The 13,903-nt window shown below is 49.8% G+C and overlaps 6 protein-coding genes across 6 annotated transcripts; 3 read left to right on the top strand and 3 right to left on the bottom strand.

The window, feature by feature from the left end:
* Window positions 1-65: 65 nt before the first annotated feature.
* Window positions 66-1,770, bottom strand: FPOAC1_008612 (uncharacterized protein; the record flags this gene model as incomplete). Its single annotated transcript, XM_044853053.1, has 3 exons — window positions 66-1,031; window positions 1,083-1,380; window positions 1,445-1,770. 3 exons carry the CDS (start codon window positions 1,768-1,770, stop codon window positions 66-68), a joined length of 1,590 nt encoding a protein of 529 aa, XP_044705723.1.
* Window positions 1,771-2,230: 460 nt separating this feature from the next.
* Window positions 2,231-3,581, bottom strand: FPOAC1_008611 (uncharacterized protein; the record flags this gene model as incomplete). Its single annotated transcript, XM_044853052.1, has 2 exons — window positions 2,231-3,373; window positions 3,435-3,581. The coding sequence occupies 2 exons, from the start codon at window positions 3,579-3,581 to the stop codon at window positions 2,231-2,233; spliced, it is 1,290 nt and encodes a 429-aa protein (XP_044705722.1).
* Window positions 3,582-4,482: 901 nt separating this feature from the next.
* UBC2 (Ubiquitin-conjugating enzyme E2 2) lies at window positions 4,483-5,098 on the top strand (the record flags this gene model as incomplete). Its single annotated transcript, XM_044853051.1, has 4 exons — window positions 4,483-4,524; window positions 4,582-4,646; window positions 4,701-4,925; window positions 4,975-5,098. The coding sequence occupies 4 exons, from the start codon at window positions 4,483-4,485 to the stop codon at window positions 5,096-5,098; spliced, it is 456 nt and encodes a 151-aa protein (XP_044705721.1).
* A 1,369-nt stretch (window positions 5,099-6,467) lies between these two features.
* Window positions 6,468-9,408, top strand: KLP1 (Kinesin heavy chain; the record flags this gene model as incomplete). The annotated part of the gene is made up of 3 exons (XM_044853050.1): window positions 6,468-6,587; window positions 6,670-9,095; window positions 9,153-9,408. 3 exons carry the CDS (start codon window positions 6,468-6,470, stop codon window positions 9,406-9,408), a joined length of 2,802 nt encoding a protein of 933 aa, XP_044705720.1.
* Window positions 9,409-10,057: 649 nt separating this feature from the next.
* FPOAC1_008608 (uncharacterized protein) lies at window positions 10,058-11,207 on the bottom strand (the record flags this gene model as incomplete). Its single annotated transcript, XM_044853049.1, has 2 exons — window positions 10,058-11,008; window positions 11,064-11,207. 2 exons carry the CDS (start codon window positions 11,205-11,207, stop codon window positions 10,058-10,060), a joined length of 1,095 nt encoding a protein of 364 aa, XP_044705719.1.
* A 1,103-nt stretch (window positions 11,208-12,310) lies between these two features.
* PPM1 (carboxy methyl transferase for protein phosphatase 2A) lies at window positions 12,311-13,497 on the top strand (the record flags this gene model as incomplete). Its single annotated transcript, XM_044853048.1, has 2 exons — window positions 12,311-12,566; window positions 12,626-13,497. 2 exons carry the CDS (start codon window positions 12,311-12,313, stop codon window positions 13,495-13,497), a joined length of 1,128 nt encoding a protein of 375 aa, XP_044705718.1.
* Between the last annotated feature and the right edge of the window lie 406 nt (window positions 13,498-13,903).

Below are 13,903 nucleotides of genomic sequence, written 5' to 3'. Positions count from 1 at the left end.
AAACGCTATCAAAATGATTCAGCTTCTAGTAGTTATCCAATTCAGGTTCCCTTTCGGACACTTTTCTACTTCACCCATCCAGGTACCTCGTCAGGATCGAAATCCTCATCGTATCTCCTGTCCCGAACTGCGTGCCACACGTTAGGCCAACCAGCGAGCACAGGGCTGCCCTTGGCCTTGGCGCCGATGATAGCGAACCGTCCTGATCCGTGAGCAATGAATCCGTGCATCAAACCCTGCTGCACGAGCGTCGCAGTCGTCATCTCCACGTCTTCGGATGTGACCTCTGCGTTGCCCCATATCATACCCTCGTTGGGTCGGAGGGATTTGGGGCCTCCAGGTGGCGGGGCTAGCGTGGAGTCACCTTCAGGATTCTGCGCATTGTTCCCCAGAGCCTTCATCAGAAGGGGGTTAACGTTCTGAGATTGATTGTGGCCGTTGGGCCCTGCCGGTACCCACCCTTCGAGGCGACGTTGAAGATACATAGCAACTGTGTGCAGGTCGGCGAGGTCAAGAGTGGCAGCCTTGCGTGATGATGCATCGGTGGGAGGAATATACGTGAGAAGGAACGTTTTTCTACTCAATGACCGCCAAAGCAGTGGCCGTAAGCGGTTGCCCAGTGTCAAGAGGAGGCCTTTCTCGAAGAGCCATGTTTCATGTTGTGCTAAGTGATGTTGGAACTGGATAAAGTTGCCGCATCTGATAGCCTGGCAGATGGGGAGGAATACAGGTGTCAAATCTTTGCATTCCTGACGCTGGAGCAACACCTGTGACGGGAAACGACCCAATAGAATGTTGCAAGGGATCAAGTAAGTGAGGATATTGGTTCGGTGGGAAACCAATTGCGAGGGAGTTTGGAGATATGCCTGTTCAAGACACAGCGCTGCGCGCAGATAGTGGTGGTTTGAGAAGTTGAAGCGACCTAGGTAGTACAGAAATGTAACGCGCTGGGCAGCTGGGTAGAGTGATAGAGGCGGAGAGATGGTATTAATGTTGACAAATATCATCTTTGCGAGATGCGTTCTCCGACACTGTTGTCTTGTCAGCTTCGCTTTGCAAAATAGGTAAGGGTTATAACATACTGCGAACAAGAGCTTGAGTACGAGGTTGGCAAACATGTAGACACCGATTTTCTTGCCTTCGGGTCGATCATAGCGACCACTGGATCGGTCTGTCAAACAAGTGGTAAAGATCTTTTGGATGATCTCTGCTGATGACTCTGCAATAGTCTTGTCTTCGTCGACGGCACGTAGTCGACGCGCCAACTCAGGCTGTCTGTTGAGAGACATTGTGAGGCGAGCGAGAGTTTCTGACAAAGACATGCTTGTCTTGAGAAGCATGGCTCCATATGTAGGATGGGCAAAAGCAGTTGAGCATGAGCTGCAGTCGCAAAGCATTAGCGATGATAATTCTTGATCCGATATTGAATTCATTTCATCCATACTTGACAAGGCCACTCAGCAACTGATGCGCGCCTAGTAAATCATCATAGTTCACGTCGCGCCAGAAAGCCATGTAATCTTTCATAAAGGCGATAAAGCCTGGCCACACGGTCGCTTGACCCTCGGGGACGTCATCTTCCTGAGGCAATGACTTTTCGATGATATTATCGAGGCCCTGCTGGCGGAATTGAGACCGCAGCTCAGCCGCGAGGTTGTGGTATTGTTGTGGTGAGTTGGGCTCTACCTGCAGCCAGGCGCGGAGCTCATCGCCATTCTGAGAGCGGATAAGATTACGGATTTGAGTAAGGAAGTCGAGGACTAAAGGCATTGTGAAGGGTTGGGATGTAGTGAGAAGGGCGGTGGTTAAGATGTAAGGTCAATTGAGACAGGTCTGGGCTGGAAAACATGCTGGCTCCACTGTCGCAGGTGAACAATAGAAGGACCATTGGTAACGATAAACACCTACTAAACACACAGTTAGTAGCATGGATCTCAACCTACATAGTAATCATAAACATAACCAATGATGAAGAAGGGACATGTTAACAAGGAACTGCTTCCAAACTCAATGATAATTTAACAAGACGTTGATGAAGTGCCCGCATAAACTTGCAGCTTCGGATTATTTTACCCTGCACTATTAATTGACACTTCGCTAACCGTCAAGAGAGCATTACTTCACAGATATGGACAATTGTACGTAATGCGTCTTCATTTATTCAATTTTTGATTGTTTTTTATACTATAGTATCGTAAATAGTATTGCTCATAATATCTATCCCACACATTTATACAGACTCAACACGCTGCACAACAAGGGCAGTCGCAGCACCACCACCGTTGCAAATAGCAGCAACACCATACTCACCAGGCTTAAGTTGATGAAGAAGAGTAGTAAGGATTCGTGAGCCAGAGCTACCAAGAGCATGACCTAGCGAGATGGCACCTCCCAGAGGATTGACCTTGGCGCCCTCAAGACCAAGAATCTTGGAGTTGGCCAGGATAACGCTGGCAAAAGCCTCGTTGAATTCCCAAATGGCAACCTGGTCCTTGGTGATACCAGCACGCTCGAGAGCGATGGGGACGGCCTTGGCGGGAGCTACAGGGAAGTCAATGGGCGCAGTAGCGGCATCAGCGTAACCACAGATCTTGGCCAGGACTCGGGAGCCTGAACCGTACTGCTGGGCAATAGCCTTGCTTCCCAGAACAAGAGCGCTGGCACCGTCGTTAAGGGTCGAAGAGTTGGCGGCAGTGACAGTGCCGCTTCCATCACGAACGAAAGCAGGCTTAAGCGTGGGCACCTTGTCGAACTTGACATCCTTGAAGCCTTCATCAGTGTCGATAACAGTCTCTCCCTTGCGCGACTTGACAGTAACAGGCGCGATCTCGTCGGCAAATGCCTTCTCCTCCCAAGCCTTTTGGGCGTTGCGGTATGACTGAATGGCGTACTCGTCTTGCTGCTCTCGGGTAATGTTGTGGTTTTTGACTGTGTTCTCGGCGCAGTTGCCCATGTGGAATTGGTCGTACACGTCGGTCAAACCATCCTTGATAAGGCCATCCTCCATCTTGACGTGGCCGAAGGCAGGAAGACCGCTGGCGCGCGACACATAGTATGGGACTTGGGACATATTCTCCATTCCACCGGCGATCTGAGCCTCGGAGAGACCCATTTGGATGTTCTGAGCAGCCAAAGTAACGGCCTTAAGTCCAGATGCGCAGACCTTGTTAATAGTTGTCGCCTCAACTTCCTTGGGTAGACCAGCGAAGATGGCAGCCTGTCGCGCAGGCGCTTGGCCGACGGAGCCCTGGAGGACGTTGCCCATATACACATCGGTGATCTTCTCGACGGGGACCTTTGACTTTTCTAGAGCGGACTTGATAGCAACAGCGCCAAGCTTGGGAGCTGACAATGATAGGAACGAGCCATTGAACTAGGTAGCGATGTTAATAAAATGCCAAAAGACAGTTGTTCCAGAGAAGCTCATGTCATACCTTTGCAGTGGGAGTTCGGGCAGCGCTTAGAATATAGGCATCTTGAAGTTCCTTGCGCAGAGCTGGCCGCGTAGAGAACTGTCGTGCGCCATTCACATGTCCAGCAAGCTGGGCCAGCCGGCCAGCGGATCTAAATTGTGTAGACATTTCGAGGGAGATTGTGGGGTATCAAGATGTAACAAGACAAAGCAGAACGACACAGGAGAAGAAAATAAAAAGAGGAACAAGTTTGAAGAAGAGGTAGGAATCAATTGTATTGGTAACACGGATATATAGAACAAGACGACCTCGGGTATCGTAATCACGGTCCTCTTCGGCTTTCAGCGGGGGAGGAGGGCCGCCCGAGGTGGTGGGAACAAGCCATCCCGTACCGAATCCGGGGCACCGCAAAGTGACGTCGCTAGAGTTAAGTAAAATGTTTAATACTAGGGGTTTGCAGTATGATAACTGCAAGTATTTTTATATTTGCGTAACGTTTCTTTGTGGACGGTCCACGATTTCTCTCGATTGTTATTTAGGAAGAATGTTTGCTAAACAATAAGAATGTCACCTTGCAGTGTCATTCGGAAATCGGAATCATCGCTGTTTATACTTCATCTTCAAGGAGAGAGCGGCCTTCGTCCCCCGCGACCATGTGAAAGTTCCTGGAACTAATGGAAACAAATCTTCTGTCTGGAGCTCTTGGAAGAACTGGCCACGTGATGAGCTGAGTCCACGGCAAGTGGAGTCCCGCAAGCCGTGATAGGCCAAATTCAATACACTGGTTGATTGGTAGATTGCCACCGAACTTACGGATCCCCTCTGCTTCCCTGGCCGTAGAATCATTCAAGTAAAGCGTTTCCCATCGATGACCAATCTCCATCTCCGCTCATCACTACCTAGGGACTACATTGCACCTTGCACCGCCAAACCCGTCGTTTCCTTTGAGACAACGAAACGTACATACGCAACGAATCTTTACTACCAGAGGTCTCAGCTATAATCTTTCACCCAACAACATCTGCCAAGCATTGCTTAACTTCCATCTCTATTCACTCTATCCGCCATCATGTCTACCGCCGCTCGCCGCCGTCTCATGCGAGACTTCAAGGTATGATGCGCCCCTTCAAGTACCTTCAAAAGCGTACCTAGCTAACTTTTATTGCAGCGCATGCAAACTGACCCCCCAGCTGGTGTTTCTGCTTCCCCTGTACCAGATAATGTCATGACCTGGTTCGTACGCTCTGCTCGACTTTGTCGACACTAAATACTAACCCGACCGCTTAGGAACGCCGTGATTATCGGCCCCGCTGACACCCCATTTGAAGACGGCACCTTTCGACTGGTGATGCAGTTCGAAGAACAATACCCAAACAAGCCCCCTCAAGTCAAGTTCATCAGCGAGATGTTCCACCCCAACGTCTACGCCACGGGAGAGCTCTGCCTGGACATTCTTCAGAACCGATGGAGTCCCACTTACGATGTCGCCGCCGTCTTGACCAGTATCCAAAGGTGAGGAGAAATAGTACAATACGGTCGGGCATAATCTGACCATGTCTAGTTTACTCAACGACCCCAACACTGGTTCGCCTGCGAATGTCGAAGCCTCCAATCTATACAAGGACAACAGGAAGGAATACACTAAGCGTGTCAGGGAGACGGTGGAGAAAAGTTGGGAAGACTGAGCAAAGAATGATCGTGGAAGGACACGGAACGGTATGCCAACGTCGATTTGTCCACTAAAGCATGGGTCAGGTTGCTCTCAGTATGCTCAGTAGCTTGGAGCGTCATCTTCCAAGAGTTCAGGCATGTATGTAAATGGCGTTTTTGGTGCGTTGGAGTTGGACTGAACTGCATTCGGGGCGTTACGAGCGTCCAGGAAGTCCCCGAGAACGTTAGCTTATGATATAGCGAGTGTCATCATGAAGAGGAGTTTTATGTTTCTTCCCATGTTTTATCGTGCATCTGTAAAGTATGCCCTGGTGAAGCCAATGAAGCCGGCCAATGATTTTGCGATAAGCCAAACAAGTTGTAACATGGTAGTATGTGTATGCCTGCAGGAAGTAGGAATGGTGATTCACCCATGATTTCTATGTTAAATGAACTTCATGCACCTACTTTGTAAGTTCCACCGCCCTTGAATTACCCACATGCACGTTATCGAAGCATTGTGGAATTAATGATTGTCAATTCATGCGCTGGAAATGATGCCAAAGATCGACCTTGGGGCATTTACCATAATAGGCAGTCTGTTGACTGCTCCCCTACTAACAATTCGTCCCTCATGAACCCCTCCACACAATATCTCAACGGTTCAAGAACCCCGGTATTTCTCCAACTTGCATTAATTTGACAACGGTAGAATCGAAATAGATAGAACCTCGGGCGGAATTTTGGACGGACAAAAGCACGGAACTTGAGTTCAAGGCCGCAGAGGCCTAATTTCTTGGGGGTGAGTCCCCTAAATTCTAGGCCAGACCCCCTGGGCAGCTCTGACACTGGTGTCCCCTCCCCGTTTCGGCCCCTCTTGGCGCGCGTTCTCTACGATTTGAGCCTATCATCTTCATCATAACCCACCGCCTCTGGTTGCCAACAACACGACGTTGAGTTAGGCTGTTGATTTGTTGTTACTCATATCGTATCGTCGGTACATTACCGCCCATTCATGCATTTTGTTGTTGGCGATCGCAGGATCAGTCAAATCACACTTATCCTAACAACAGTATCGTGCATTTTAACCCCCCGTCGCTGCAGCGAACCGAGCTGAAACCCTGTAATCTTGGCCTGGCCTCGATCTGCCACTTTTCTCCTCAGACACATCCACCGACCTCACCTCTCTTTGTCTCGAGGCCGTCGTCTTCCCCTCCTCTCGCCGCCATTCTGTGGCTCGTTTGCAACATATCCACGGCCCGCATCTTCTGCGACCCCCCTCACCCCCCTGAAGGGTTCGCTTCAGAGCAACCAACGATCGATTCCCGACTTTTTTTCTCCTTAGGACGACAGCGCTGCGGCCGATGATAACGTTTGTTGCGTGACACACAGCCCGCGTTCAACATGTCGTCCGCAAATAGTATCAAGGTTGTCGCCAGGTTCCGACCTCAGAACAAGGTCGAGCTTGAGTCGGGCGGAAAGCCCATCGTCGCTTTCAATGGCGAAGACACCTGTAGTATTAACGTATGCCGCATCATTTGCATCACTGCTCTTTTTGGAGAGAGAGTGACATACGGTGAAGCTTCATGGCTAACTTACTCGGCAGTCCAAGGATGCGCAAGGCAGCTTCACCTTTGACCGAGTCTTTGACATGGGATGTAAACAGCAAGACATCTTCGACTTTTCTATCCGATCCACCGTCGACGACATTCTCAATGGATACAACGGTACAGTTTTCGCTTACGGCCAGACCGGTGCCGGTAAGTCTTATACCATGATGGGTACCAACATCGACGACGACGAGGGCCGAGGTGTAATTCCCCGTATCGTTGAGCAAATCTTTGCCAGCATCATGTCGAGCCCCGGCACTATCGAGTACACGGTCCGAGTCAGCTATATGGAAATTTACATGGAGAGGATTCGAGATTTGCTCCAACCCCAGAACGACAACTTGCCCGTTCACGAGGAGAAGAACCGCGGTGTCTACGTCAAGGATCTTTTAGAAATCTATGTCTCTAGCGTTCAGGAAGTGTACGAAGTCATGAGGAGAGGTGGAAATGCCCGAGCAGTCGCTGCCACCAACATGAACCAGGAATCTTCGCGATCGCACTCTATTTTCGTCATCACCATTACACAAAAGAATGTCGAGACCGGATCAGCGAAGAGCGGACAGCTGTTCCTTGTTGATTTGGCTGGTAGTGAAAAGGTTGGCAAGACCGGTGCCAGTGGACAGACCCTCGAAGAAGCCAAAAAGATCAACAAGAGTTTGAGTGCTCTAGGAATGGTCATCAACGCCTTGACTGATGGCAAATCCTCACATATCCCTTATCGAGACTCCAAGTTGACCCGTATTCTTCAAGAATCCCTTGGTGGTAACAGTCGGACAACTCTTATCATCAACTGTTCCCCCAGTAGTTACAACGATGTCGAAACTTTAGGCACGTTGCGATTCGGTATGCGAGCCAAGTCTATCAAGAACAAGGCCAAGGTCAACGCCGAGCTTAGCCCTGCTGAACTCAAGTCTCTGCTTAAGAAAGCGCAGGGACAGGTCACCAATTTCGAGAGCTACATCTCTAACCTCGAGGGCGAGATTCAGCTGTGGCGTTCCGGTGAAGCAGTGCCCAAGGAGAAATGGGCCACACCCGTTGCTTCTACCGATGTCGTCGCTAGAACCAAGGCCGACGCTAGGACGTCCACCAGACCTTCTACTCCTTCATTAATATCAGATAGCCGATCCGAGACACCTGCGATATCTGAACGTGCTGGCACTCCCAGTCTACCGCTGGACAAAGACGAGAGGGAGGAGTTTCTACGACGGGAGAATGAACTGCAGGATCAGATTTCGGAGAAGGAGTCTCAGACTGTTGCGGCTGAGAAGCAGCTTCGAGAGACCAAGGAGGAGCTGGCCTACCTCAAGGATCACGACAGCAAAGTTGGCAAGGAGAACGAGAAGCTTACTACCGAGGTTAACGAATTCAAGATGCAACTCGAGAGACTCACTTTCGAGAGCAAGGAGGCTCAGATTACCATGGATGCACTGAAGGAGGCCAACTCGGAGCTGACTACCGAACTCGACGATATGAAGCAGCAGCTTCTTGATGTCAAGATGAGCGCCAAGGAAAATGGCGCTGCTCTCGACGAGAAGGAGAAGAGGAAGGCTGAGAAGATGGCCAAGATGATGGCTGGCTTCGACTTGGGCGGTGATGTGTTTAGTGAGAACGAGCGCCATATTGCGGAAACTATTGAGAAGGTCGACTCGCTTCACGAGCTCAGCGCAACCGGCGACAACATTGCACCCGACGAGTTTAAGGCACTCCGGGCTCGATTGGTGGAGACACAGGGTATCGTTCGACAAGCTGAGCTGTCCATGTACAGCACCACCTCCAGCGATGCCGACTCAAGACGGCGACAAGAGCTTGAGACTCGCCTCGAGGCCGTCCAGGCCGAGTACGAGGAGATCCTTACCCGCAACCTCGGCCCCGAGGATGTTGAGGAGGTCAAGGCCCGATTAGAGAACGCCTTTGCCAACCGACAGACTGCCCAGTCTGCATTTGTCGACGAACTCAAGGCCGACATTGCCCAGAAGGCAGCCGAGAACACAAGAATGAAGACGCTGATCGACGATCTCCAGCAGCGGGTCAAGGCTGGCGCCACCGCGCCCATGGCCAACGGCAAGACGATCCAGCAGCAGATTGCTGAGTTTGACGTCATGAAGAAGAGTCTCATGCGTGACCTTCAGAACCGATGCGAGCGTGTTGTAGAGCTCGAGATCTCTCTGGATGAGACACGAGAGCAGTATAACAACGTTCTCCGATCGTCAAACAACAGGGCGCAACAGAAGAAGATGGCGTTCCTCGAGAGGAACCTGGAGCAGCTGACCCAGGTTCAACGCCAGCTAGTCGAGCAGAACTCGGCGCTCAAGAAGGAGGTCGCTATCGCTGAGCGCAAGCTCATTGCTCGAAATGAGCGTATCCAGAGCCTGGAGAGCCTGCTACAGGATAGTCAGGAGAAGATGGCTGCTGCGAACCACAAGTATGTGTGCCCCTGTGATACCCTTTTTGTGTGAAACTCTACTAACAGAAATTCCAGGTTCGAGGTTCAGCTTGCTGCCGTCAAGGAGCGTCTTGAGCTTGCCAAGGCTGGCAGCACTCGTGGTCTTAACTCGCCAGGTGGCTTTAGCTTCGCCAACGCTGGTAGCAGGATCGCTAAGCCTCTCCGTGGAGGCGGCGGCAGCAATGACGCTGCCCCCATTCCTACGATTCAGAACCTTCAGGGCCAAAACGAGGGAAACACCAGCAGCGGTAGCAGCAGCAAGCGCGCTAGTTGGTTTTTCACCAAGTCATAGAGGTAATGAGGGAAAGATAAAATAAAGAAAAAAGAGCTCGCTGCTTTTTCGCTTTTGGGCATGGCGTTGCAAGCAGATTCTGTTAGACACATATATTCACGCACCCCCGTTCATACCCCCTTTCCCCAAACTCAACGATGCCCCCTGTTTGTTCAACAAAGTTTTCCACTTTGCACACATTTTTGCTTCTCCCATGCTGTTCTACTTGTCCCCGATTTCTGTTTTGTTTCTGATTCTATAAGAAGGCGATAGAGGGTGGGGCGGCTACGATGATTTGGATTTACGATAGGCATCGCGATGGGACCATGAATGAACGGATGGATACTTATAGGGCTGGAGCATTGGGCGCGAGAGATGAGATGAGAGTTCAGCTGCAGTGGAGGAAACTTGCATAAGTCTTGTCACGATCACGTACGTAGTTAAGGCACGAAGTTCAAGATAGTCGATGAATTGAGGTTCTAACAATCTATATTTGATCTCACTTGTAAAAAGGAAAAAGAAAAAAAAAAGAAAGAAAAAAAGCTGGACAACCGAGCGGAGTGGACCGAATCCTTGACAATTTGTTCTAGTGATTTGCTTTGGCTAAGTATAACTATATGTGAATGTTCAAGACGGTTCTTCCATAGAGTTCGTGGTAGTTGATGTTAGTCTACATCTTCATGTCCCCGTCACTGGGGCCATCTCCGCTTGGGGCACTCAGGGAGGCCAGGAGGATGATCTGGGGAATTATGACAACCATGAGGCCAAAGATGGAAGCAAAAGAGACAGCAATAACCTTGAGCTCGAGCATTACAATGCGCTTCCAGGCAGACTTGGAGAAGCTGGACCAGGCATCACGAACGGTGGCATAACCCCGACCACCGACAACGACGGGCTCGATGCGGCCATTGAAAGAGCGGTCGAAGGGAATGATGGTGTCGGCCTCGGCGGGAAGGAGAGAGGCCTGGACACGGATGAGAACGACATAAGCAGGAATCTGAACGGCAATCTGGAGGAAGAGAGCCAGGATCATGATGCCCCAGACGCTACCTTCGCTACCGTCAAACTGGGGAATTTCTTGGCCATCAGTGCCCATAGCATAGAATGTGCTGATGCCACCGAGGGTGACGATTTGAGAAGCAGCCCAGAAGATGACGATGGGCCTCCAGGTGGCGAGGAAAGTGGACTTGAAAGCAGGGATTCGGCTGTACCATCTTTCCTGGGACTCGGGCGTAATGACAATGTGAACCCAAGCGGTGCTGAGCTGGACACAGATAAGAGAGCTGAGCAAATGGGCGATAATGAAGGAGTAAGGAGTGATGTGGTAAAGTGCAGTGTTGACGAGTGCGAGAGCGAGAGCTTGGAGAGCGTGCATGAAGATACCGCGGTACATAGCACGGAAGCCACCAGTGGATCGAAGGAGGCTGAAGGTAGCACGGAAAGACGAAGTAACTGGCTTGCCCTGGCCGGCAACGGCAACGGGAGCAGAAGGAACGCCGGTAGGCTTGGTCATGTCGTCGTTGGCGGCGAGAGGCTCGACGGCAAGAGGAGCGTAAGCGGGAGGCTTCTCATCTTCGACGATGGCGAGAACGGGGAAGACCTTTTCGAAAGTGTACGAGCACTATGTATGTCAGTGAGCGAAGAACACCTAGCTATACGATCACGGCATGACTTACGAGGACAAAGACTGGGATAAAGAGAAGGAAGTTGGCCAAAAAGACGTAGAAAGACCAGTCAGGAAGCTGGTTAATCTCATGGCCAAGATTTGGCTTGGGCACGTTATCGCGCCGCATGAGCGACATGGCCGTCTCGGAAATCATGATGAACAACTACAAGAGATGATTTAATATGGAAAGCTTCAAGTTATGTCGAGGTTTTGATAGAAAGGAAAAAGGAAATAAAGAATCCTCAATCAAAGTTGATGGAAGAGGAGGAAGGGATGGGTTGATTTTAATGGAATGAGAAGGTGCTGGGGGTCTTTAGTCTAAGTTGTCAGCTGCGTGTACTGAAACTAAAACTAATTTAGGCACCCGATCCAGCCCATGACGGAGGCTAGGAGGCTAAAGGGCCCCCAACTGGGGGGGCGAAAAGGATGATGCACAGCCCCCTGGTTTATTGATCTGCAGAAGGACGTACAAGTCCTACATTATCATCAATATGAAAGTACATGACAGGTGCACAAACTACTAACCTAATTGATGTTTTGAATTTATTTACCTTGGTCCAAATGATAGCATTCTTGTTTGATATATGTTTTTCTGTTGATTTGATATAGGTATAGTTGATCAACCATATCTTTGTCGGTGGTTGCCGGATTAGGCAATGACTTTTATCTTCACACATAATACACGTAATCACCACAACCAAGAGACAAAACATGCATCTTTTTATTTATTCTAAGAGCCCTATTTTTCGTGACGAAGCTGCATCTATCGATTTCGCATTAGACTTCGAGGGATACCCATATCAATTGCCGTACTCAGGACTACCTACCTAATGATAGATATACATACAGAGGCGTATTCTTAACATTCCTTTGAGGATGGGACCCCTGGAACTAGGCAGTCGCTGCCTCAAAGTCGCAGGCTGTTAGCTGACTATAACTCGGACCAATTCTCCAACATCTGAAACCTTGGAACAGGTCCAACGGGCGATCATCTTCCACTGATTCGCATTAGATAAATAGAATATGAAACAAATGTATTCATGCTATAAAAGCCATTCATATTATCTATTGTATGTGTCTTATGTTACCTACACTTAAGCAAAGAATGCCCCGCAATCATGACCTTGTAAAAACCGACGTCACTGGCTACATTCAGTGGGACACAGCTTCTCAACGACTCCTCGGCCGGATCAACCTACGGACCTGGTACACTTCTGAATGCCCTCACTCTCACTCTGAATCTTTACAGTATATATAATGCCCGCCCCCGAGATACCGAACCTCCTCAGTTCTCTTCGAAGCGCTCGCGGAGGTCGCGGTCGTGGAAGAGGGAGAGGCGGCCATGCCTCCTCATCTGCCACTCACGACTCCACCATTCAAGGCACTGATACTGATGCCTCTGTCTCGAGACTAAGCGCCGTCGATCTTGGCTATCTGGATGATCCTTATGCTCAGTACTTTGTCCAAAGCTCTGTTGGTCCATCAGCCAGACGACTTCCCATCATCAACAGAGGTGCGTTGGCTTGAGCCTTCCATCATGACTTCTATCTTTACTGAACCGACTTTGTGTAGGAACATATACAAGGACAATTTCTCTTGATACTCTTATCGAATCATTCCTCAGTGTGGATCAAGGTGTTGAGTCAGGTCCTGCACCGAAACAAATCGTTTCGCTAGGTGCTGGTACTGATACACGACCCTTTCGACTATTCGCTTCCAAGGCTCGCCCTGGATTGGTCTATCATGAGCTTGATTTTGAAGTCGTGACATCAAAGAAGCTATGGACTGTTCAAGCTGTACCTGCGCTAAGAAACATCTTGACAAATGTTACGCAACTGACAGAGCACTCCTGGTTGAGTACACCTGCAGGAGGTGAATACTATTGTCATGGCCAAGACTTGCGCAACTTTTCTCTGTCTAAGGCGTCAAAGGAGGATCATGATACCCAAGAAACACCGCAAGAGAACCCCGAGATTAATCTTCCCGGCCTTCGCACCGACATCCCTACGCTGCTCTTGTCGGAATGCTGCCTCTGCTATCTCAACGGGACCGAAGCGTCGGACGTGCTCAACTTCTTCACATCACGTATACCAAACCTCGCAACCATCGTCTACGAGCCCATCCGCCCAGATGACGCATTTGGTAAGATGATGGTATCAAATCTTGCAGCGCGACGCATAGAGATGCCCACTCTCAAGATGTACCCTACGCCCGATGACCAGCGAGCGCGGATGAGCAAGGCCGGTTTCGAGACCGTGCAGCACATGACAATTGAAGACATCTGGCAGAGCTGGGTACCGCCGGAGGAGAAGCAGCGTGTGGATTACCTGGAGGGGCTAGATGAGGTTGAGGAGTGGAAGCTGTTGGCGGCGCATTATATCGTTGTTTGGGCTTCAAGAGGGAGCGGGTTTGGGAATTGGAGAGGCATTCAGGCGGGGGCCTAGGCAATAATCTAGATAAAATCAGCAAAATCATGAATATCATGTTTATAGAAAGTTCTTGTACATATTGACCAACACTGTCCCGGCATGATAAGTCACGGAATAATATACTTCCTAATTGAGTTTAGCCTATCATCATCGCAGCACGGTCGCGAACCTGGTCCCCCGACAAGCCAAGGAGACAAACATTATCATCAAACCCCAGAACCAAATAATCATTGTACGACTTCTCTTATGCTGCCTATGACTCAAACCAAAGTCGCATGTATTCATAGTTATTAATCATTCGTACGAGCTAGCACGGACGGCATTACTACGGCGCCCTATCAAAGGTAACGTCCTCAAACAAGCTCATCTCACTTGACACATTCATCATTCTCAATCTGGTGGTTCTACGCGATTTCTAATA

Source organism: Fusarium poae, chromosome 3, assembly GCF_019609905.1.
Source record: "Fusarium poae strain DAOMC 252244 chromosome 3, whole genome shotgun sequence".
NCBI lineage: Eukaryota > Fungi > Ascomycota > Sordariomycetes > Hypocreales > Nectriaceae > Fusarium > Fusarium poae.
Note: the sequence above shows the minus strand (reverse complement) of the source record. Positions and strands in the feature narration are given on the sequence as shown.